Genomic DNA, 26,007 nt, shown 5'->3' with positions numbered 1-26,007 from the left:
GGTGTTAAAAGAAGAAGCTTTAAAAATACTAAGCCCTGCACTCCATCCTTAGAGATTCTGATTTAATTGGTTTGGGGTATGTCTTAGACATTGGGATTTCTTAGAGCATCTCCATGATTACAGCTTTGGAAGCCACTGGTCTAGTTTGGTGCTTTTCAAAGTTCTGTAGCACCTAGGAATCTTGTTAAAATGGAGATGATTCAGTAGGTGTTGAGTGGGACCCAAGAATCTGTGTTTCTAATGACCTACTGCTGTTAATTCACCTTTTTAGTGTTAGGTGTGCAAGGTGACAATTATTTTTTTAGTGCAAGGTGACAGAATTATTTTCCTATAACTTAACTAGAGGTTGATGAGCGGGAAGCAAGTTGTAGTGTAAAAAAAATGCAACTGACTTGAACAAAAGGGGTAGGGGAACTCCTGAGGGAACCAGACTATCAGGACAAAAGCATAGGGTGGCAGGAAGCAACAGGTGGCCATTAGGGTAGTGAAGTTCTCCGGATTTCAAAAGTTGAGAATGGGGCTTTGCTGAAGGATCCTATATCAGTCCTCATTGTCCCCCCCCCTCCCCCCGAAGGTGCAGGCTAGGAAAGCACCAACAATTCAAGCTACCATTCTGAAATTTGGGGCGTGGGAGTAGGGAAGTGAGTTGAGTGGCTCACTGGGTGCCTCAGTCAGTTGAGCATCAGCCTTTGGCTGAGGTCATGATCCCAGGGTCCTGGAATTGAGTCTGCCTTGGGCTCCCTGCTCCATGGGGAGCCTGCTTCTCCTCTGCCCCTCCCCCTACTCATTCTCTCGCTCTTTCAAATAAATATATAAACTTCAAAAAAATAAAGGACATTTGGTAATGTGGGGTGGGAGAGTCTCCCTGAGTTATAGGGTTCACTGTCCTAAGAAAGCCCAGAGTAGAAGAGGAACACAGCAAAGACTGAGCATAGGAACATGTGTGTGGAGGGGGCACTGGGCCTTTGAGCAACACACATGTAGGATTTGCTGGGAAGCTCGCCTGTTTTTCACTGTAATCTACCTACTAGTCTAAGCCCAATTCTTGGGGAGCCAGGGATGAAAAGGAGAAGTAAAAGGAAAAAGAGAGCTTTTATGTACATAATGTTGACACTAAAAAGTGAAGGAAAGTCCCAGGAAAAACCTAATGGGTTGATGGTGCCACTTTTGCAAATTTCTAAATTCAGCAAGAAGGCAAGAGTGCATTAGAGGTCATTATTGATGAATTCATTTATCGAGTCCTTACTGAAGGCCTGTTATGTGTTCAGTGGTCTTCTAGGTCTTTGGGATACATTAATGAACAAAGCAGACCAGAGACAGAACTAATTGAGCTTTCACTGTGGTGAGGAAAGGGAGATATTTGCAAGACTAGAAGATTTTTCTCCAGGAAATGAGAAGCATAGAGGCACAGTTAACCTTTAGAAATTGGTGAGAAATTTCTAAGTAATTTTTAAACTAATAGGTGAAATTTGTTCCTAAAAAATTGTCAGCATTTTGAATGTGAAACCATGAAAACATTTCTCTCTTCTGTTTCTCCGGCTTATTTCTTGTTTATAGCCATCACAAGTCTTTTTTTTTTTTTTTTTTAAGATTTTATTTATTTATTCATGAGATACACAGAGAGAGAGGCAGAGACACAGGCAGAGGGAGAAGTAGGCTCCCGGATCCCGATGCGGGACTGGATCCCGGTCTCCAGGATCACGCCCTGGGTGGAAGGCAGGTTCTCAGACGCTGAGCCACCCAGGGATCCCACCATCACAAGTCTTTACTCTGTGGGTAAATAACAGAGAGGAGGATTTCAGACTTAAGCGTTGGAGGTGCCTACGTGGCCCATTTGGGCAAGCATCTGTTTTTCGCTTAGGTCGTGATCCTAGGTCCTATGTTGGACTCTGCTCAGGGGGAAGCCTACGTCTCCCTTTCCCTCTGTGCTCTATCCTCCCCCTCAAAAAAAAAAACAAAACAAAAATCTCAAAAAAAAAAATCACACAATACTTGAGCCTGGGAAGAACTTTGTTTGGGATGTGCTATTTTTTTCTTTCTTTTTTAATATTTTATTTACTATTCATGAGAGACACACAGAGAGAGAGGCAGAGACAAAGGCAGAGGGAGAAGCAGGCTTCATGTAGGGAGCCCGACGTGGAACTGGATCCTGGGTCTCCAGGATCAGGCCCTGGGCTGAAGGCAGATGCTTAACTGCTGAGCCACCCAGGCAGGTGTCCCATGCACATCTTGATTCATTAGAAAAATTACTAAAAGAAATAACTGCCTGATGGTTGATATGACCAGGTTGTTGTTGCAGAATGGGGTGTGTTCAGTTATGCAATTATTTTGGTAGAGGGCAGCCTGAGTGGCTCAGGGTTTAAGCACCTGCCTTCCACCCAGGGGGTGATCCTGGAGTCCCAGGATCAAGTCCCAGTCAGACTCCCTGCATGGAGCCTACTCCTCCCTCTGCCTGTGTCTCTGCCTCTCTCTCTCTCTCTCTCTCTCTCTCTGTATCTATCATGAATAAATAAATAAAAATCTTAAAAAAAAAGAAATGATTTTGGTAGAGACTAGATTTAAATCAGACAAGAGCCCTAAAAAAAAAAAAAAAAAAAGTAGTAACATATTTCTGGCTAATAAAATCATACGTGGGTATTAAAGGAAACGGGGTTTGGGATTGGGGAGAACAAAATGAACAGAAAATCATATAATCACATTTACCCTACCAGTCAGATAGAAAAATAATAATTTAGAAGCTCCTTTCTTTTTATTATTTTTAATATATATACATACTTGTTTGTATGCACAATATAAACAAAGTTGTGAAAACTATATATATGCTAATTGATATACTGCTTTTTTGGGGAAATTTTTAATTCATTTTTTAGGAATACTAGTGAGTGCTTATTTCTTTACCTTCTTAAACCCTCTAGCAGTTTCCTTTAGAAAGAAGTATACTTGGGATGTCTGGGTGGCTCAGTGGTTGAGCATCTGCCTTCAGCTCAGGACATGATCCCGGAATCAAGTCAAGTCCCACATCAGGCTCCTGCATGGAGCCTGCTTCTCCCTCTGCCAGTCTCTGCCTCTCTCTCTGTGTGTGTCTCTCATGAATAAATAAATACAATCTTTAAAAAAAAAAAAAGGAATATACTTTTCACATATTACATCGAGCATATTCTCTTCTATTAAACATTTTTCAAAATATGAGTTTTAATGGGTGCATAATAATTTACTCTATGGCTCTCCAGCATCATTCATTAGTTCCATATGATGACATTTGTGTTTTCTACAATGTTTTTGTTAGAAGTAATATAATTACCTATCACATACATCACTGTCTATATTGTATGAATTTATAATTCATTTTTATAAATATTTTATTTTTTTAAAGATTTTACTTATTTGAGAGAGAGAGAAAGAGAGCATGAACAGGGTGAGGGCAGAGAGAGAGAGGGAGAAGCAGATGCCATGCTGAGCAGGGAGCCTGATGTGAGAATAGATCGCAGGACCCCAAGATCATGACCTGAACTGAAGTCAAATGTTCAACCAACTGAGCCACCCAGCCACCCAAAGATTTTATTTTTTAAAGTAATCTCTGTAACGTGCAGCTCAAACTCACAACCCCAAGATCAAGGTTGTCACGCTCCAACTGAGCCCGTCAGGCATTCCTGTATGAATTTACAATTCATTGTATTTTATTATTTTTTTAAAAGATTTTATTTATTTATTCACAAAAAACACACACACAGAGAGAGAGAGGCAGAGACAGCCAGAGGGAGAAGCCGGCTCCATGCAGGGAGCCGGAGGTGGGACTCGATCCCTGGTCTCCAGATCACACCCCGGGCTGAAGGCGGGGCTAAACTGCTGAGCCACCAGGGCTGTCCTCATTTTGTTTTTAAAGATTTTATTTGTTTATTCATGAGAGACACACACAGAGAGAGAGAGAGAGAGAGAGAGAGAGGCAGAGACAGGAGAAGCAGGCTCCTGCGGGGACTCCAACGCACAGCTCACGTCATTGCACACCGATGTTTCCTGGGCTGTAGTTAAAACCACGGAGAAGCCCAAGCATAAACCAGACACCAGGAAACTTCCTGCCAACCAGGAGTGTCAGTGTGCACAGGCCTTTGCTGCAGGTGTTGGCTGCCTGATTATGATTGCTTTATGCTTCAGGAAGGTGCAGGTTATCCTCTGCACTAGAACTTTTTTTGCAGTGTTTTATTGTCTAGATTCTCATTCCTGGTAGTGTGGGCAGTGTGAATTATTATTATTATTTTTAAAGATTTTATTTATTTATTCATCACACACACACACACACACACACACACACACACACACACACAGAGGCAGAGACACAGGCAGAGCAAGAAGCAGGCGCCATTCAGGAGCCCGACGTGGGACTCGATCCGGGGTCTCCAGGATCACGCCCTGAGCTGAAGGCGGCGCTACACCGCTGAGCCACCCCGGCTGCCCCTGGCAGTAAGAATTATGATGAACACTTGCCCAAGCAGTGAGGATCCTGCAGTTCGTTTATATGAAGGCCTTGATTGGTCCCGGTAGGTTGGGACTGGGGACGCAATGGTGCGGGCTCCACAGGAAGGAGGACTTGTTCTGTGGAAGAGCAAGTTATAAACGGCAGGTAAGAGTCTGACAGCATGAGATGCTATCACTGGTTGCTCATACTATAATTTGATGAAAATCATGGAGTAGGAGCAAGCGATTTCATGTCTATAGTTTTTAAATAAATCTTAATCCAGTTTTCATATTTGATGTGGCTTTCCAAATCGTTAGTACGGAAGTTAAGCCTCAGACCCTTAATAACCTTAGTGTTTATTGGGGCAGCTGGGGGGTTCAGGGGTTGAGCTTCTGCCTTCAGTTCAGGGCGTGATCCTGGAGTCCTGGGATGCAGCCCCGCATCAGGCTCCCCTTTCTCCCGCTGCCTGTGTCTCTGCCTCTCTCTGTGTCTCTCATGAATAAATAAAATCTTAAAAGAAGAACATTAGTATTTATTAAGAGATTTTAGCTATTATATTCTTTAAAGTCTTTTTGTTTTTCTCAAATGTGCCTTTGTACTGAGTATAAAAACAACAGTTTTTATTTTACACTACAATTTACTGAGTTTCTTACTCTGAGACATTTTCTTCTCCTCTAAGTATGAAAAGAGGCAGTCTTTAAAAAAAGAAAAGAAAAGAGGCAGCCTTCAATGAGAAATTAGTAATTAAAAAAAAAAACAATTAGATCTTCTGTAAGAATAGACATTTAAAAAAAATTTTTTTTTTAATTTTTATTTATTTATGGGATCCCTGGGTGGCGCAGCGGTTTGGCGCCTGCCTTTGGCCCAGGGCGCGATCCTGGAGACCCGGGATCGAATCCCACATCGGGCTCTCGGTGCATGGAGCCTGCTTCTCCTTCTGCCTGTGTCTCTGCCTCTCTCTCTCTCTCTCTCTCTCTCTCTCTCTCTGTGACTATCATAAATAAATAAAAATTAAAAAAATATATATATTAAAAAATTTTTTTATTTATTTATGATAGTCACAGAGAGAGAGAGAGAGAGAGGCAGAGACACAGGCAGAGGGAGAAGCAGGCTCCATGCACCGGGAGCCCGATGTAGGACTCAATCCCGGGTCCCCAGGATCGCGCCCTGGGCCAAAGGCAGGCGCCAAACCGCTGCGCCACCCAGGGATCCCAAGGATAGACATTTTAAAAAAATATTTTATTTAATTATTCAGCACAGAGAGAGAGAGAAAGAGAGAGAGAGAGAGAAAGCATGAGCAAGAGTGGTAGCAGAAGGAGAGTGAGAAGCAGACTGACTGCAGAGCAGGGAGCTTGATGCAAGGCTCAATCTCAGATCATGACCTGAGCTGAAGGCAAGTGCTTAATGACGGAGCCACGCAGGTGCCCCTAGAATATGCTTTAAAAAAAAAAAATTTTTTTTTTTTAGCTAGGTTCCATACCCAATGTGGGGGTTGAACTCAAGACCCTGAGATTAAGAGTCACATGCTCTACCTACTGGGCCAGCCAGGTGCCCCAAAAATAGACTTTTATTTTTATTTACTTATTATTTTTTTCTTTTTTTTTAAACTTATTTTTATTTATTTATGGTAGACATAGAGAGAGAGAGGCAGAGACACAGGCAGAGGAGAGGGAGAAGCAGGCTCCATGCCAGGAGCCCGACGTGGGACTTGATCCCGCAACTCCAGGATCACACCCTGGGCCAAAGGCAGGCGCGAAACTGCTGAGCCACCCAGGGATCCCCTATTTTTTTTTCTTAAAGATTTTATTCATTTATTCATGAGAGACACACAGAGAGAGGCAGAAACATAGGCAGAGGGAGAAGCAGGCTCCCTGTGGGGCGCCTGCTGTGGGACTTGATCCCAGGACCCCGGGATCACAACCTGAGCTGAAGGCAGACATTCAACCACTGAGCCACCCAGGCACCCAAGAATAGATTTTTATATCCACAAAATAAACACATATTTATTAGACAATATGAATGGATCCATGTGGATTTTAAATTGAATGAAATTCATGTAAAAAGTGTGGCCATGGGCAGCCCAGTTGGCTCAGCGGTTTAGCGTCCTCTCCTGCCCAGGGTGTGATCCTGGAAACCCAGGATCGAGTCCCACGTCAGGCTCCCTGCGTGGAGCCTGCTTCCCTCTCTGCCTGTGTCTCTACCTCTCTCTGTGTGTCTCTCATAAATAAATAAATAAATAAATAAATAAATAAATAAATAAATAAATAAAATCTTAAAAAGAAAATAAAGTGTGGCCTTTTGGCCTCACTGCTGTATCTACCTTACCAAGGTTTCTAGAGTGTGACTTTAAGGCATAGCAAATTGTGTAAAACTGGGGGCAAACCAGCTTTATCAACCCTACTTTACTCACATATACAAAGAACATGTATAGAATGGGGAGCTATGGGCAGCCCCGGTGGCGCAGTGGTTTAGCGCCGCCTTCAGCCCAGGGCGTGATCCTGGAGACGGTGGATCAAGTCCCACGTCAGGCTCTCTGTATGATGCCTGCTTCTCCCTCTGCCTCTCTCTCTCTCTCTCTCTCTCTCTCTCTCTCTCGGTCTCTATGAATAAATAAATAAAATCTTAAAAAAAAAAAAAAGAATGGGGAGCTATAATCGAGGGCCACCAAAGTATTGTATAACATTCACTACAGATTGTATCATCACAAAAGTCAGGAGTTTTTGCCCATTTTTTTCTGAGTCCAGATTCGCCCTAATATGTTCTCTACATCCCGAGGAAAGAAATCGGGGAAAATGTTTTTTGGGTTTTTTTTAGATTTTATTTATTTATTCATGAGAGACACAGAGGGGGGGGGGCAGAGACACAGGCAGAGGGAGAGGCAGGCTCCATGCAGGGAGCCCGACGTGGGACTCCATCCCCGTCTCCAGGATCACACCCTGGGCTGCAGGCGGCACCAAACCACTGCGCCACCGGGGCTGCCCTGTTTTTCTTTTCATTAGAAAACAGTCAATTGGAAGAGGTATTAAAGAGTGAAACATTGCTGGTTTGGCTACAGATAAGCCGATGTCTTTCCTTTCAGACCACATTGTGAATTCTCTTTAAAAACAATTGTAATCTAGGGGTGTCTGGGTGGCTCAGTGGTTGAGCATCTGCCTTTGGCTCAGGGCATGATACTGGGTCCTGGGATGGAGGCCTGATAAGGCTCCCCTCGAGGAGCCTGCTTCTCCCTCTTTCTATGTCTCTGCCTCTCTGTGTCTCTCATAAATAAAAATAAATAAATAAATATATATATATATATATATATATATATATATATATATATATATATAAACAAATCTTTTAAAGAATTGTAATCTAAATATTTCGGAATTAAGTTTTTATAACATAGATCCTGCTGAAACTTTTCAGTATGAATGGTATCAGTTATCTTAAGAAGAGACAAGGGCACCTAGGTGGCTCAGTTAGTTAAGCGTTCAACTCTTGATTTCAGCTCAGATCATGGTTTCAGGGTCCTGAGATTGAGCCCCGCATCAGGTTTCCGGCTCTGTTTGTCTCCCCTCTTCCCCTGCCCTTCCCCTCCTCCTCTCCTCTCTCACAAATAAGTAAATCCTTAAAGTAAAAGAGCTACTTAATAAGCATATTAGTTACATTTTTTAAAAAAGATTTTATTTATTTATTCATGAGAGACACACAGATAGAGAGGCAGAGACATAGGCAGAGGGAGAAGCAGGCTCCACGCAGGGAGCCCGATGTGGGACTTGATCCCTGGTCTCCAGGATTACTTCCCGGATTGAAGGCGGCGCTAAACCGCTGAGCCACCTGGGCTGCCCTCTTTTTTTTTTTTTTTTTTTAAGATTTTATTTATTTATTGAGAGAGAGTGAGCAAGAGAGAGAGCAGGAGCAGGGGGAGGGGCAGAGGCAGAGGGAAAAGCAGGCTCCCCATTTTGCAGGGAGCTTGATCCAGGACTCAGTCTCAGGACCTGGGGATCCGGGATCGTGACCTGAGCTGAAGGCAGATGCTCAACCAACTGAGCCACCCAAACGTCCCTAGTTATATTATTTCAATGCTATTTTTATTTATTGCCTTAGATACACTTAGGCACTTACACTTAGATACACTATTTTTTATTTAGTGTAACAATGTTAAAACTTTAGTTACAACTTTTTATAGGCATATATTTGATTTTAAAAAGTATATATTTTTTACTTATGCACAAACGTATACAGTTTTGTTTCTTTTATCTGACCATGTAAAAGCCGACTATTTAATGGCTTATATATTTGTTTTAATGCAGAATTTCTCAGACATACTGCATTTGTGCACCTGTCAAAGTTTTTTTTACTCCTTTATGAAGAATCTCACAAGGAGATAATGGGCTCTACCCATTCACGGTGACTTGGGAAGTAAGAAGGTTTATACACTTTAAGTAAGCTTCCCCACTAAGTACAGATTATTATTGACTGCTGCTGTTTTTTTATAGTCATAAACATCATGTTTTTATTACTTGACATGAATTAAATTTAGGACACAAGTTGGAGCTATCTTCCCAGAAATACCATTAACAGAAACAATAAATAGTGTATCTGAGATGCAAACTGTAAGCAAATTGATCTGTGGATATTTGTCAGTTCCAAGCAGCAAAATTTGATCCCTGTCCAGGTGCTTGTTTTATTTAATTTTTTAAAAGATTTTATTTATTTATTTGAGAGAGAGAGAGAGAGAAAGCATAAGAGCATGAGTATGGGGGAGGAGCAGACTCCCAGAGAAGGAGAAACAGGCTCCCAGCTGAGCAGGGAGCAGGACAAGGGGCCAACATAGGGATCAATCCCAGGATCATGACCTGAGCCAAAGGCAGACCCTTAACCAACTGAGCCCCCCAGGCACCCCCAGGTGCTTGTTTTAGCTAGCAGAGAAGCACCAACTGTTAAGGAGAATTCTGTTTGCAGAGGAGTGGGATCGTCCTTTTTTTCTCAAACAATTATCTATACTTTCAGCATTCAATTTCAATTATTCAAAGATTCTCTTAGATTTTAATTTTTTTCATATTGTCAGTGTTGAGTTTCTCAGAACTGCTTCTTTTCCTGTGTTCAGCTTTGAGAATACAGGTTTTCCTAACAGAAAAATGTTAGTAAAAAGAATCTTAGAAACAATTAAGTATTCTTCCCCTGAAACTACAAGCAAAGGCACTCTAGTTCTGCATCATAAAACTGTCCTTGAGTGAAATATCCACGCTCTTTTCTAAGGCCAGTACCTCTTGCCTGATGCTTGAGCTCATCCTCTCAGATTGCTCCCAGCTGTGACCCTGGGAAATCTTGCGGGTGTCTAGTGCGTCATCACTCTTTCCCTCAGTACTTGAGCTTTCCCCTCAGCATACAAATATACTACTAATGCAGAATTCTAGAGCCATCTGGGGACATCTGATGGTAGACTATTAAAATTCCTTAATCCATTTTTAAAGACTTTTCCAGCTGCCTCTAAAAAACAAGAGAATTGAACTTCTTGACATAATTGTGTTCATAAAAGACTCAGTCTCAAAACTGGGTTGCCCGTCCCCAATAGCTACTGAATCAGAATCTGCATTTTTAGCAAGATCCCTAGATGCTACATAGAAGTTTGAAGAGCACCAAACTCAACCAATGACTCCCAACGCTAGAATCTGATGTCCAGGGCACACCGCAGAGCAATTAACTCAGAATCTCTGGGGGTGGGGGTGGAGTCTATATATATATATATATATATATATATATATATATATATATATATATGCATTATAGGCTCTATGCCCAATGTGGGCCTTATACTCACCACCCCAAGATCAAGAGTTGCATGCTATACCAACTGAACCAGCCAAGGGTCAATTTTTTTTTTTTTTAAGGATTGATTTATTTACTTTAGAAAGAGAAAGAGAGCATGAGAGGGGTAAAGTCTGGACAGAGGATAAGGGAGAGAATCTCAAGCAGACTCCCCACTAAGCAGGGAGCCCACAACCCTGAGTCGAAACCCAGAGTCAGACGATTTAACCAACTGAGCCACCCAGGTGCCCCAACAATATAAAATAATTGATGCCTATTTATATAGCTTCACATCAGGACAAACATAAGTTCTACTTGTTCCACAATAAATGTGGCTAAGATTGACTGCTGGATTGGTGAGATTGCAGTGTAATCTGGAGTAATGGATTTTTATATAGTGGAAATGACTAAAAGAGGAAGGCCAAATGTATGTATTTGCAAGAGTAATTGTGACTATGGACCATGGCTAAGAAGGGAAGTGCAGCAAGAAGATATGAAAGGGTAGACAGAAATTGAGGCGTCAGAGGATTGGAGATTGTGCAAAAGTATGGAAAACTGTCGCTCCACAAGAGTCTTGCCCTTTTTAAAGTATCCTGGATAATGGGAATAAGAGACCTGGTGTTAATATTCACCAGTATCTGTGTTTCCTTTCTCTTTTGGAGGACACACCTTTTCTGCAGTTAAGAATAACCATATAATTGACTTCTGGCCAATGCAATGTGAGTGGAAGTGACAGGCACCACCCCCAGTCTGGCACAATCCTTTCTCTCTTTTCCACATCTATCGATTGACTGGAGAAGATGCTTAAGACCTAGGAAATGGCAGCACATATGATGGAAGGAGTCTAGGTCTAGATGCTATGGACAGCCACCTAGCCAAGCATGTTCACATTGGGCTGGAATATGAGCAAGAAATACTGTACTCTTCTGAGGAGTTTGCTGTAAGGAAATTAGCTAAAGACACAGGAGAGTAGCTGATGGTGAGAGTAGCTTTAAGAGAAGGTGTATTTAAAGTGGGGGAAATGAGGACAATTTTGATGCTCATGGACATGATCCACAGGGAGGAAAAAGAAATGATGAATAAGGAGAGAGGGGAGAATTGCTGGAGCAACATCCTAGACTAAATCACGGGGATGAGATTTTGTGCACACATGCTGAGTTTGGCATTAGTTAGACGCATAGAGAGGCTGTCTGTTGTAATAGGAGAAAAGGCAGAGCATGTGGGTGCAAGTGCTAAGTTAGAGGCAACATTTTTTTGACTTTTTTTTAAGATTGTATTTTTAAGTAGTCTCTATACCCAGTGTGGGGCTGGAACCCACAACCCCAAGATCAAGGGTCACATGTTCCACCAACAAAGCCATCCAGGTGCACCTGACTTACTTCTTAAAAGCATTTATGTATAGTTTTAATTTTATTTACTTATTTTTAAAATATATTTAAAAATTTATTCATGAGAGAGAGAGAAAGGCAGAGACATAGGCAGAGAGAAAAGTAGGCTCGCAGGGAGCCTGATGCGGGACTCGATCCGGGACTCTAGGATCACGCCCTGAGTTAAAGGCAGATGTTCAACCACTGAGCCACCCAGACGCCCCTATGTATAGCTTTTAAAAACCCAGAAATACAAATATGGATAGCTCCAGTTAGTCCTGGAAAGTCTAACTCATTTCTACAAGGTCAGAAAGTAATTTCATAATATAGAAATACTTCATTTTGTTAAAAAAACATGCTCACCCTATAATATTCTGTGACAAATTATGCTGATATGAACATACTTGAAACATAAATTCTTTTGCACATATCTAAAATAGTTTTCTGGAAGTAACACTGCTTCCTCAAATGGCACGCATGTTTTACATTTTGATAGGTTCAGTTGTTCTCCAAAATAGTTTTATTTGAAGAGTAATCAATAGTCACTGGGTAGATGGCAGTTGTCCAAGGTGTTTGGTGTTGATGGGGTTGGGTTGGGAGTGTTAGGGCAGGTGTCAAGGTTGATGGTAAAGTAAGCATGGCTACCGAATTAGTAATGGGTTATTGGTGGCTGTCAAACATCGATGGATCAAGATAACTTTCCCATATTAAGGTTTGGTGTGTAGTTGCTTTTGAGTTCCTTTCTGATGTTTCTCTGTCTTTGTCCTTTGATATTTCTGTTTGCCTTAGACATCTAAGTGCTTTCCCATTCATAGCCTATCATGGGTTTCTTCCCTTGTATCTAGTCAATCCTACATCCCACCAACAAAGCTTTCAGCTCAAGCCTCTGTAATAGTTGTCATCAAATTTATCATCAAGTAAGATCAATAGGGGTCCGACCAACATATCTAAAAACTCTCATACCTTACTGAGTAAAATATTATTGTCGTCCAGTTATTGATCTAATGGCCCAACCATCCAGACATTTTTTTCTTTTCCACTTCTGGAAAATATCCACATTCTATCAAAAGCAGAGTTAGTTGCAACATATTGCTAAAAGCTTTTGAATAATAATAAGTTTGTTGAGGGCAAAGATCTCATATTAGAGTAATTATTATCCCACACAAAAGCAGTTGGTGCTGGGTAATGAACATACACTTAATAGTTTCAATGTAACACTTCAGCACCATGTTGCTGGCCTCTTCCATGTGGTCATGCACTTCCCTTTCCATCAACATCATCCCGTGAGTCTCTCTAATCATGATCCTTTTCAACTTCCTCCTTTCTTGATGTGCCTGTTTAAGCATGGGAGTCAAAGTTGAAATGCCCTATACAGGATAAAAATCTATGTATGCTCAGAATGATTGCAATCTAGTTAGAACACTGACAAAAGTAATAAATTTTTTTCCCCATGAACTGATTCTTTGATATTCCTTGTATGTTTTCATACGCAGGCTTATAAAGTCTCTGCTTAACAGCAGTATGTGTGTGGAGGGAAAATGGGGTGGTGGGAGGGGCACAGAAATCTTTCAGAGGGGGCACCTGGGTGGCTCAGTCAGTAATGCATCTTACTCTTGATTTTGGTCAGGTCATAATCTCAGGGTCATGGGATGGAGCCCTACATTGAGCTTCATGCTGGGCATGGAGCCTGCTTGGGATTCTTTCTCTCCCTCTCCCTCTCTCCACCCCATTCATGCATATATGCACTCTCTCCACACCCCTGTCCCCCACAAAAAGGAAAAAATCTCTCAGAGGAATACTGACAGCTCCAAATCCTACAGCCTCAGAGTATAATGAGCATAAACTGCTGTGACATTCAAATTTTCCTTATGGAACCCACGTTAGCCAAGATACAAGGGAAGATGGAAAGAAAGAAAGAAAGAAAGAAAGAAAGAAAGAAAGAAAGAAAGAAAGAAAGAAAAGAAAAAAGAAAAGAAAAGAAAAGAAAAAAGAAAAGAAAAGAATAAAAGAATGGGGGATGCCTGGGTGGCTTAGTGGTTGGGCATCCGCTTTTGGCTCAGGATGTGATCCCCAGGGTCCTGGGATCGAGTCCTGCATCACACTTCCCATGAGGGGTCTGCTTCTCCCTCTGCCTGTGTCTCTGCCTCTCTCTCTCTCTGTGTCTCTTATGAATAAATAAATAAAATCATTTAAAAAAGAAAGAACTAATTAAATGTATCTGATGCTGTTTTTTTTCAAGTATTTAATTCCTATTAGTCAACTTATATTAGTTTCTGATGTTTAATTTTTAATAATATTTTATTTAATTATTCATGAGAGACACATAGAGAGAGAGAGAGAGAGAGAGGCAGAGACACAGGCAGAGGGAGAAGCAGGCTCCATGCAGGGAGCCTGTCGTGGGACTCGATCCCAGGTACCCAGGATCACGCCCTGGGCTAAAGGTGGCGCTAAACCGCTGAGCCACCCAGGCTGCCCCTGATGTTTAATTTTAATGTTTTATTTATACACACTTATTTGGTGCTGATAACTACAGTAGCATTGAGAGTCTTCTTCCACTGCTAATCTTTGAAAAATAATATTCAGTAAAAAAGCATAAAATAACAATTTCTCAAACTATTATATTAAATTGTTAAAAGGTACCATTCTCTACATCATCTTTACCCTTTACATTCTTCTGTACTTTTGCTTCCCATTTTCTCTGATTGGTTCAAATTATTCTTTGTTTTGTTTTGCTCTTGTTTGTTCTGTAATCCCATGGGTGTGAGGAACATCTTGACTCTGTCTTGATGTCATTCCTCAGTTTTATAAAATCTTGGCCATTTCATCTTCAAAATTTTCTTTTACCTCATTCTTTTTAAATTCTCCTTCTGGAACTCAATTACATATGTTAGACCTTCTCACAAGGACCCATATATGCCACTTAGGCTCTCTCCTGTTGTTTTGTCTTTCTGGTCTTCTGTACGGATTTTTTAAAAAAGATTTTATTTATTTATTTATTATGAGTGACACACAGAGATAGGCAGAGACATCATGCCCTGAGTGAAAAACAAATGCTCAACCGCTAAGCCACCCAGGCATCCCTGTATGGATATTTTCTTCTCACTTATCTTTCAGTTAACTAAATTTTCTCTCTCTCTTTTTTTTTTTTTAGGTAACATCTGTGCCCAATGTGGGTCTTGAACTCACAACCCCAAGATCAAGAGTTGTGTGCTCTACTCACTGAGCCTGCCAGGAACCCCAACTAATTTATTTCTTTCTTTCTTTCTTTCTTTCTTTTTTTTTTTTTTAAGATTTTACTTATTTATTCATGAGAGACACAAAGAGAGAGAGGCAGAGACACAGGCAGAGGGAGAAGCAGGCTCCATGCAGGAGCTTGATGCGGGACACGATCCCGGGACTCCAGGATCACGCCCTGGGCCGAAGGCAGGTGCTAAACTGCTGAGCCACCCAGGGATTCCCCCCCAAATAATTTCTTATTCAGCTGTGTTTAATCTGCTGTGAAATTCACCTACTAAGTTCTTAATTTGGGACGCCTGGGTGGCCTAGCGTTTAAGTGTCCAACTTTGGCTCAGGTTGTGATCCTGGAGTCCTGGGATTGAATTCCACATCGGGCTTCTTGCAGGGAGCCTGCTTCTCCCTCTGCCTATGTCTCTGCCTCTCTCTGTGTCTCTCATGAATAAATAAAATAAAATCTTTTTTTTTTTTAAAAGTTCTTAATTTGTGGGACAGCTGGCTGGCTCAGTGGGTAGAGCATGGGACTTTTGATCTGGGGTCATGAGTTTGAGACCCACATTGGGCATGTTTTTAAAAAAAATTTCTTAAAAAAATAAAAAGATAAAAAAAGTTCTTAATTTGTTACTTTTTTCCAAATATATATATGTATACTGGGACACCTGGGTGGCTCAGTGGTTGAGTGCCTGCTTTCTGCCCAGGGCGTGGTCCCCGGGGTCTTGGGATCGAGTCCCACATCAGTCTCTGCCTCTCTCTCTGTGTCTCTCATGAATAAATAAATAAAATCTTAAAAAAAGAACACGTATGTATATATACACTTATGTATATATATTTTTTAGTTTCTAGTGCTTTGCTGAAATTTTTCATCCTATTACTTATATTCTTAAGCATATTAATCATAGGTATTTTAAGTCTGATTCTAATAACTCTAATCTCTGGACCTGGGTTTTATTTTATTTTCTGTTTAAGTCAACTCTTGTCTTTTTGTATGTCTAATATTGTTTATTAAATACTAGATATGGGATCCCTGGGTGGCGCAGCGGTTTAGCGCCTGCCTTTGGCCCAGGGCGCTATCCTGGAGACCGGGATCGAATCCCACGTCGGGCTCCCTGCATGGAGCCTGCTTCTCCCTCTGCCTGTGTCTCTGCCTCTCTCTCTCTCTCTCTCTCTGTGACTATCATGAATAAATAAATAAAATCTTAAAAAAAAAATAAATACTAGATATTATGTATACAAACTTAAGTTGGAGCATAACTCCCTACCCCCCCCTTTTTTAAATCTCCATCCCTTAAATGTGGCTGTGCATAGGACTTCTTTCCAAAGAGTACAATACAAAGGAGGATAAAAGAGTAACTTTACAATGGAGAAAACTGACAAACATTACCTCAGCCAGGTGATCAAGGTCAACGTTAATAGCAATAAGCATGTTGATAGTATGTATCCTTGATATGATGAGATGACAATGGGACTTTACCTCTGGTTTTGCTCTGAAAAACCCTCAATCCAATTTATCATGAGAAATATATCAAATTTCAATATGGGACATTGTACAAAATATATGACCAATATTCCTCCATCAAGGTCATCAAAAACAAGGAAAATCTGAGAAACTGTCACAGCCTGAAGAAATTTAAGACTTGATGACTAAATGTATCCTGGTTAAATCTGGAACAGAAAAAGAACAGTAGGTTGTAAAATAAGAAAATCTGAATAAAGTATAGGATTTAATAATGCATCATTATTGGGTCATTAGTAGTGATGCCCATACCATACCGATGTTAATAGTAGGAGAAACTAGGTAGGTAGTATATACAGGAAACTCTTGGTACTATCATCTCAATTTATTATTATTATTATTATTATTATTATTATTATTTATCTTTTTTTTATCATCTCAATTTAAATCTAAAACTATTTGGGACACCTGGGTGGCTCAGTCGTTGAGTGTCTGCCTTTGGCTCAGTGTGTGATCTCAGGGTTCTGGGATCGAGTCCTGAATCAGGCTCCCCACAGGGAGCCTGCTTCTCCCTCTGCCTGAATCTCTGCTTCTCTCTGTGTCTCTCATGAATAATAATTTTTTTAAAAAAGATTGTGTTTACTTATTCATGAGACACACACACACAGAGGCAGAGACACAGGCAGAGGGAGAAGCAGGCTCCCTGCAAGAAGCCCGATGTGGACCACAGGATCGTGACTAGCCGAAGGCAGACACCCAACCACCGAGCCACCCAGGCATCCCCCAAATTTACTTTTGCAAATGTCAGTCTTTATGAGGTCAGAATCTATTTTTCACCCTCCAATATTCCCTGAAGGCAGCTCAGGGTGGGTCCTACACTTGTTTCTCCCTCTTAACCTGTGAGATTCCTGAAACTATTCAGATTCCCAGCCTCTGAATTGCCACGTTCAAGGCGGATACCTAGTCTTTCCGGCACTGCTGAGTCAGCAAGAGGCAGGTCCAGGCTTCCCTTCTCTGATACCTTGGCTTCTTCAATTCCTTACTGCATTGAAAGCTCTCTGATGCTTTCAAGTAGTAGTAGTTGTTGTTGTTTTAAGATTTTATTTATTCATGAGAGACAGAGAGAGAGGCAGAGACACAAGCAAAGGGAGAAGCAGGCTCCCTGCAGGGTCTGATATGGAACTCGATCCCAGGACCCAGGGAACACAACCTGAGCTGAAGGCAGTCGCTCAACCACTGAGCCACCCAGGCATCCCTCAAGTAGTTTTTGTGTTTATCCAGCTTTCCCTGATCTCAGCAGAGAGTTGACCTGACACCAGCTATTCAGTCACAATCCAAACCGGAAATTTCTGCTTCTCATTTTTTAGATTACTTTTCATTTCCTCACCGATACCAAAATACTGAAAAACACTTCTGCTTTCCATGAATCCTGGAGCTTCTTCTTTCAGCCAGCCAGTAATTTAGTAATAACATTTTTAAAAAGATTTTATTTATTTGTAAGAGAGAAGGAGAGCAAATGGGACAGCACAAGCAGGGGGAGTGGCAGAGGCAGAGGGAGAGGGAGAGGGAGAAGCACGCTACCCACCGAGTAGGGAGCTTGCTGCCGGTGGAGCTCAATCCCAACACCCTGGGATCATGACCTAAGCAGAAGATAGATGATTAACCAACTGAGACACCTAAGTGCCCCTAGTAATAGCATCTTAAACATCAGTCAGATTTATTTTTTTATTTTTTTATTTTTTTTTATGATAGTCACAGAGAGAGAGAGGCAGAGACATAGGCAGAGGGAGAAGCAGGCTCCATGCACTGGGAGCCCGACGTGGGATTCGATCCCAGGTCTCCAGGATCATGCCCTGGGCCAAAGGCAGGTGCCAAACCGCTGCGCCACCCAGGGATCCCCCATCAGTCAGATTTTAAAAAAAAATTACATAGATGCTAGAAATGATTAATAACTAATTAAGGAATAAAACTAGAGAGTCAACAGGAAAGAACCAAGTGACATGACTAAAATCATCTTCTAGGAAAGTAAAAGGTACTGGTATCTGTGCTTGCTTCAGTAGTTAAATTGGAAAGGTACAGAGATTAGCATGGCCTCTGTTCAAGGGTGACACATAAATTCATGAAGTGTTCCATATTAAAAAAAAAAAAAAGTACTGGCATCCGGTCTGTTATTTTGATAAATCCCCTAGTGATCGAGCTCTCTAACTGCACTAGCAGGACAGCAAAGTTCCAAGATAAGAACTAACACAGATGAATTCACTTTCTTTAATTCCATATAGATCAAAGGATGAGCCTGGAATATCTTGTGGTACCAAAAAGTAAGGAAATACTCAAAAGAGTGATGGCCACATGTCAAAAGGATGTAGTATGAAGGCTGAACTAGCCACATGTAGGAGAATTTGAATATATTTCCCTAAATATTTATAAACTATTTATATTACTAATAAATTATGAAGTTATGCTACCATCAATTGAATTTCCACCAAATTAATCAGCTCTTATTTTTTTATTTTTAAATTTTTTTTAAAGATTTACTTATTTATTTTTTCATGATAAGATAGATAACATAGAGAGAGAGACAGAGGCAGAGACACAAGAGGAGGGAGAAGCAGGCTCCATGCCGGGATCCTGATATGGGACTTGATCCCGGGACTCCAGGATCACGCCCCGGGGCCAAAGGCAGGTGCTAAACCACTGAGCCACCCAGGGATCCCCATCTCTTATAATCTGATATGTTAGACTAACATAATTGCTTGAATATTATTAGAAGGAGATTCATAATCATATGATCATAAAGCTGATCAGTAAACTTACACTAAAACTAGTTAAAATAATTTTATTTTATTTTTTATTTTTATTATTATTTTTTAATTTATTTATTCATGATAGTCACACAGAGAGAGAGAGAGAGAGGCAGAGACACAGGCAGAGGGAGAAGCAGGCTCCATGCACCGGGAGCCCGATGTGGGATTCGATCCCAGGTCTCCAGGATCGCGCCCTGGGCCAAAGGCAGGCACCAAACCGCTTCGCCACCCAGGGATCCCTAATTTTATTTTTTAAACTTTTTTTTGTGTGTGTGTGGCAATGGCCTGGCTCAGTCAGTAGAGTATATGACTCCTGATCTTGAGGTTGTGATTTCAAGCCCCATGTTGGCTGTAAAGATGACTTACAAGTAAAATATTGAAAAAAATAAAAATACTTTTTTTCTTTGTGTTATCTTTTTTCTAGAGTGAGAACTAGGGGCAATAAATCTTTTCTAGCTTTATTTCCCACTCTCTTCTGCATTCAGAACATCATCAATCCTTCATTCCTATGTTCAAATCTTTTTTTTTTTTTTTAAGATTTTATTTATTTATTCATGAGAGACACAGAGAGAGAGGGAGAGAGGCAGAGACACAGGCAGAGGGAGAAGCAGGCTCCAGGCAGGGAGCCCGATGTGGGACTCGATCCCAGGACTCCAGGATCATGCCCTGGGCCCAAGGCGGCGCTAAACTGCTGAGCCACCCAGGCTGCCCCATTCCTATGTTCATATTAAGATTTTTGCATTTGGGGAGCCTGGGTGGCTCAGTCAGGTAAAAGTCTGACTCTTTAAATATTTATCTGGAATACTAAGTTTTGAAGTGCCCTCTCCATGTGTCCTGGCCTTCCTTGTCCCATCCTAGTCCCTGTCCTTCCTCTCCTATGGCCAGTAACACCCATTCCCTTATTCCACAAACATTGGTAGATATTGCCAAATGACCCTGGGGTGGGGTGGGGGAACTGCCCCTAGCTGAGAACCACTGCTCCAATGGTGTTAAATATCACTTTCCTGGCTCACACTGCACCCGAGTTCCTGTCAGGAATTCTGATTCCCTTAACACTCCCCTCTAGGAGTCCCTTTCATCTGGATCAACCAGGTTTTTATCGCTAGAAACTGCTTCTCTATTTGGTCCCAGGATTAGAAAAGGTAAATACGTTTTCAGCTGCTGGAAGATGGCATTCGAAGAATGGACAAACCCTTTTAATTTCTAAGAAAGAGAATTCTTGGCATAGCCTACTAATCGCAGAAGCAGTTGAGATCATGTGGTATTGTGACCCTAATCTAGACAAGATAGTGCCCGCACAACCCATTTCCTAACTTCCAAACACACATTCTAGAGGTTGTCTCAGAGAATGAATTTGTGCAGCGTAATTTTTAACAGTCATATCTGGTTTTAGATTCTCTACTTCCTGGCTTGTGACTTAAGTCAAATATTCAGGTTTTCTAAGACTTCCATCTTAGGGATACTCCTCTGTGTAATGAGCATCATGACACCCACTGCACAAAGTGTTGCAGATAAAAAGATGATCTAATTTTTAAAAACTTTTCTGGACTTGCCATGAATGAAAATGTTGCAGGAGCACCCGAGTGGCTTAGTTGTGAAGCATTTGCCTTCAGCTCAGGTCATCATCTCACGGTCCTGGGATCCAGCCCCCCCCAACCACCCCGTGTCAGACTCAGGGAGTCTGCTTCTCCATCTGCTCCTTCCCCTGCTCTTGCTCGCTGTTTCTCTCTGAAAAGGTTGTAGTTCACCTGGCCCTTGGGGCCTCTCTGCAGGCTCCTTTCTTGCCTGTGGACAGGCTCCCTGGTGAACATCATGTTCATGTTCCCCCCGCATAGGAGTGAGACATGCTCTCTAGCCATAGGTGTCAACAGGCATGAAGGTGGCTTCACTTTTAAGATCTCTTCAGGGACAGATCCTGAAACCTAATAAAACCCCTGCTTCTGGGTAGGATGTACAATGTACCCCAGCTTTTGGGTGCCTTGGAGCTGGACCAACCGGGATTGAAAACTGCTACCAGGTTTGGCACATTAGAGTCAGGAGCTTGGCTGATTTCAACGAGGAAACCCGTGCATCCATCTGTTAAATCATCGTAGAAGGTGGTCTGTGGCGTCTTTAGCTTTTTTTGCGGCAAGTTGTACATGTCTCAATGGCTCCACCTGCTGTCAGAAAGAAGAACGTGACTTCATCCCTCACATTTTTAGATTTGGGGTCAGAGCAAAGTTAGTGGGGGGATTGGGAAGGATGGGACTCCTTCTGCTACTGTTTTATCAGAACCCTCCTGGACAGAGGACTTGGTGAGTAGCATTCTGACTCAGGTTTGTTTATATTTTAAGTCTGTCGCTTCTGTTATATTAATAGTACTCCAATCTATGTTTTTCCCTTTGTGACAAGGTTTTACTTAGAGCTGATGAAAAATGCATATATAACTCTTCAGATTTCTTCCTTCTTCAGATATTATTGGTGTGTTGTGATTTTGTAGGAAATTTTTAAGTAAATTTCAAATTTATCAGGGTAAGGATTTACATACTCTTTTTTTTTCAGTTTTACTGAGCTATAATTGGCATATAACATCATTTAAGTTTAAGATGTACAATGTGGGGATCCCTGGGTGGCGCAGCGGTTTAGCGCCTGCCTTTGGCCCAGGGCGCGATCTGGAGACCCGGGATCGAATCCCACATCGGGCTCCCGGTGCATGGAGCCTGCTTCTCCCTCTGCCTGTGTCTCTGCCTCTCTCTCTCTCTCTGTATCATAAAAAAAAAAAAAAAAAAAAAAATGTACAATGTGATGATTTGATACATGTATATATTGCAAAATGTTTATGACAATAAGGTTAATTACATCCATCCCCTCTCATAATTATCATTTCGTTGTTGTTGCTATGGTGGGTACATTAAAGTTTTACTCTTATAACAACTTTCGAGGATACAATAGAGTATCACTAACCATAGTCACTGTGTTGTACATTAGCTCTCTGGAACTTACTCCTCTTATGACTTACATTTATTGTAAGACTCATCTTATTGATGAACATCTCCCCATTTCTCTCCCCATGCCCAGCCCCTGGTAAACACCCATTCTACTCCGTTTCTATAAGTTTGACTTTTTTGGATTCCACATGTAAGATCATGTAGTATTTGTCTTTCTCTGACTTTATTTCACTTAGCATAATACTCTCAAGGTCCATCTACATTTTTGCAAATAGAATTTCCTTCTTTTAAAATTTTTATTTATTTATGATAGTCACACACACACACACACACACACACACAGAGGCAGAGACACAGGCAGAGGGAGAAGCAGGCTCCATGCACTGGGAGCCTGACGTGGGATTCGATCCCAGGTCTCCAGGATCATGCCCTGGGCCAAAGGCAGGCGCCAAACCGCTGTGCCACCCAGGGATCTCCAATTTCCTTCTTTTTTTATGTCTGAATATGACACTTTAAAAAATTTATTTATTTTTCTTAAAGATTTTATTTATTCATGAGAGACACACACAGAGAGAAGCAGAGACCTAGGCAGAGGGAGGAGGCTCCCTGCAGGGAGCCCGATGTGGGACTCCACCCCCGGACCCCGGGATTACCACCTCAGCCAAAGGCAAACAGTCAACCATGAGCTGCCCAGGCATCCCTATTTCCAAATTTTTGAAGAACCTTCACTGTTTTCCACAGTGGCTGCACCAATTTACATTCCCACCAACAGTGCACGAGGATTCCCTTTTCTCCACATTCTCACCAACACTTGTTATGTCTTATTGTTGGACCCTTGCTCACGGGTGCCAGCGTGTCCCAGTGGATGCCCCAGAGATTCAGACCCCAGACAGGCAGATGCAACAAGCAAGAGGGTTTATTGGACGTTTGCGCAAACGGGCTCTCCGCCTCAGAGGTGGCAGAGCGCCCTGATTAGCAATTACAGGCATTTTTTAAAGGCAAAAAGACCGCGGGAGTAGCATAGCATTGTGACATGATTTATTTCTTTGAAGGTCAACATGACCATGTTCAGGGACTTTTCCAGTCAGGGCAAGGGGGGGATAGTTTTCCTATCTCGGAAAAACAGAATGTTTTTGTTGCTTGAATTTATGGGAGGCACCTGGATGGGCTGCCTCAGGGTTAGGCCTGGTCCCACTCACAGGTGTGTGTGTGTGGGGGGGGGTTTCTTCATTATCTTGATAATAGTCATTTTAACAAGTGTGAGGTTCTCTTATTATATTTAGAGCTTTTGGAATAAATAGGAATGCCATGTATTTTCATTCCTAAAATCAGAATGTGTGCCTTATCTTTTTAAAATAATCAAGTCTTTCCAGATTTTATCAAAATTGTTTAAAGATTTTGTTTTTTAACTAACCTCTACACCCAATGTGGGGCTCAAACTTATAACTCCAAGATCAAGAGTCACATGATATAACTGAGTCATCCAGGTGCCCCCAGAATTTGGTAGACCTTTAAAATCTTGCATTGGATTTGTTTATTTTTTAAGTGAGTCCGTTCCATTTACCCCTCAATTGCTGTTGCTCCTGAGGTTATAGTTCTGTGGCTTTCAAGGTGGAGACACACTCTCTGTGGCTCTTTGTCAGGAGCTGAAAGTTGCTCTCCTAAGTAGAGCCTTCTAAACCAAGCGTGACTCATTTTCCCTAAACAGTCAGCCTATCCATGTATATGACTCCTATTGGGATGTAATGGGAGAAGCAGGCTTGAAATGCGTATGTATTACCAGGGGCCATGCTATTAAGTCTATTCCCGTATTATACCATCTTCTCTAATAAAAGAAAGACAAAGGAAGCGAAACACACTCAAAAACCTCTATGTCAGGGTGACTGGGTGGCTCAGTTACTTAAGCATCTGCCTCCTGCTCAGGTCAGGATCCCCGGGGTCCTGGGATCTCACATTGGGTTCCCTTCTCAATGGAGAGCCTGTTTCTCCCTCTCCCTTGGGCCCTCCACCTCACACCCTGCTTATGCTCTCTCTCATAAATTAATTAATCAATTAATTATTTTTAAAGATTTATTTATTCATTCATGAGAGACACACACACAGAGAAGCAGAGACACAGGCAGAGGGAGAAGCAGGCTCCTCGCAGGGAGCCTGATGTGGGACTTGATCCCAGATCTCAGAATCACGCCCTGAGCCAAAGGCAGATGCTCAACCACTGAACCATCCGGGTGTCCCTCTCATAAATTCTTAAAACTTAGTTTCCTCCTTTAAAAGCAAAAAGACAAACAAAAACCCCTCTACATCTACCCACTAACCTGGGTAGATTGTATTGAGCAGATAAATTCCAGACCAAGACCTTAACAGTCATCCAGAGCCCTCTGTCTGTTTAGCTACACTGGGCCATTTCAAACACTCTATCCGTCAGGGTGCAGACAGGAAAGCCGAAACCACACCAGGTATTTCAAACATCGCAAATCTATGAAGAGGAATTGTTATGAAAATATTTGAAGGGATCCCTGGGTGGCGCAGAGGTTTGGCGCCTGCCTTTGGCCCAGGGCGCGATCTGGAGACCTGGGATCGAATCCCACGTCGGGCTCCCGGTGCATGGAGCCTGCTTCTCCCTCTGCCTATGTCTCTGCCTCTCTCTCTCTCTCTCTCTCTCTGTGACTATCATAAATAAATGAAAAAAAAAATATTTGAAGAGCTCATGGAGCAAACTGAGAAGGGCGGGTAACCCGAAGTGTAGTGTTTGCAGGTGTTGCTCCACAACCAGGGCAGGGAGATCTGAGCACAGAACACACTCCCTGCCAACAATATTGCCAGAACCCCTAGAGTCTGCTGCTGAAACTGCCCAAGCCTGTATAGCCTGCAGCATTGCATTGTTAGAGGGGAGCTTTCCAGACACAGAGATAGAACCAATGGCTTCTCCCATTTTCCTGTCTTCCAGTCTCCCCCAGGACTTCCTCTCTTTGGTCAAACACAACCAGAACCCAGCTGCCCACGGATTCCAGGAAGTACAATTTACAGGGGTCTAGTCCTCTGCAAAACAGAGCAGAGCACAAGGATAGATGCTCTGTTTCCATTCCACTGAAGAATGGAAATGGAGCTGAGGACAGGAAAATAATTGGACCACTCACCTTTTGGGTTTTGTCTTTATTTTTTGTTTGTTTGTTTATTTATAGCAGGGGAGAGGGAGGGGCAGAGGGACAGGGAGAGAATCTAATGCAAGTTCCACACCCAGCACAGAGCCTAATTTCAGGATCCTGAGATCATGACCTGAGCTGAAATCAAAAGTCAGATGCATAACTGACCCAGCTACCTAGATGCCCTTAGATCTTTTTCTTAAAGATTCTATTTATTTGAGAATGAGAGAGAGAGAGAGAGAGAGAGAGAACGAAAGCACACAGAAGAAGAGGGATAAGCAGACTCCCCACTGAGCAGGGAGCCTGATGCAGGGCTCAAACCCAGGGCCCTGTGATCATGACCTGAGCCAAAGGCAGATGCCCAACCATCTGAGCCACCCTGGTGCTTCTAGATTGATTGATTGATTGATTGATTGATTTATGATTGTATTTATTCATGAGAGACACACAGAAAGAGAGAGGCAGAGACACAGGCAGAGGGAGAAGCAGGCTCCATGCAGGTAGCCTCATTCGGGACTCGATCCCAGACCCCAGGATCACGCCCTGAGCCAAAAGCAGCCGCTTACCTGCTGAGCCACCGAGGTATCCCTAGATGGTTGTTTTTAAATAAAATGAGACAAGTATCTGTCTCCCAAACTCTAGAGAACACATGTTAGCTCTGATTGTCCAAAGCATCCCTTTATTTGGCTTGAGATGGGCAGTGAGCAGCAAAGCACAACAAACTTCCATGTTGCTGAAATCGAAATACTGAATAACCTTTTTTAAATTTCATGGTTATCCTGTAACAATTGTGTCGATGTTTTGCACTGAGGATGCAAAAGCAGAAGTGGGGA

At 42.1% G+C, this 26,007-nt stretch overlaps 1 protein-coding gene and 1 non-coding gene across 2 annotated transcripts in view; one reads left to right on the top strand and one right to left on the bottom strand.

Annotated features, from left to right (window-relative positions):
• The window catches only part of NANOGNB (NANOG neighbor homeobox), a 47,569-nt gene extending 26,325 nt beyond the window's left edge, over positions 1-21,244 (bottom strand). The window contains exon 1 of the mRNA XM_025995561.1: positions 21,100-21,244. Coding sequence (XP_025851346.1) covers positions 21,100-21,244 — 145 coding nt within the window. The remainder of the gene's footprint in view (positions 1-21,099) is intronic.
• Positions 18,337-18,439, top strand: LOC112917630 (U6 spliceosomal RNA). Its single transcript, XR_003234493.1, has one exon. It is a non-coding gene; the product is annotated as a U6 spliceosomal RNA (small nuclear RNA).
• Positions 21,245-26,007: the final 4,763 nt, after the last annotated feature.

This window comes from Vulpes vulpes, chromosome 8, assembly GCF_048418805.1.
Source record: "Vulpes vulpes isolate BD-2025 chromosome 8, VulVul3, whole genome shotgun sequence".
Taxonomy (NCBI): Eukaryota; Metazoa; Chordata; class Mammalia; order Carnivora; family Canidae; genus Vulpes; species Vulpes vulpes.
Note: the sequence above shows the minus strand (reverse complement) of the source record. Positions and strands in the feature narration are given on the sequence as shown.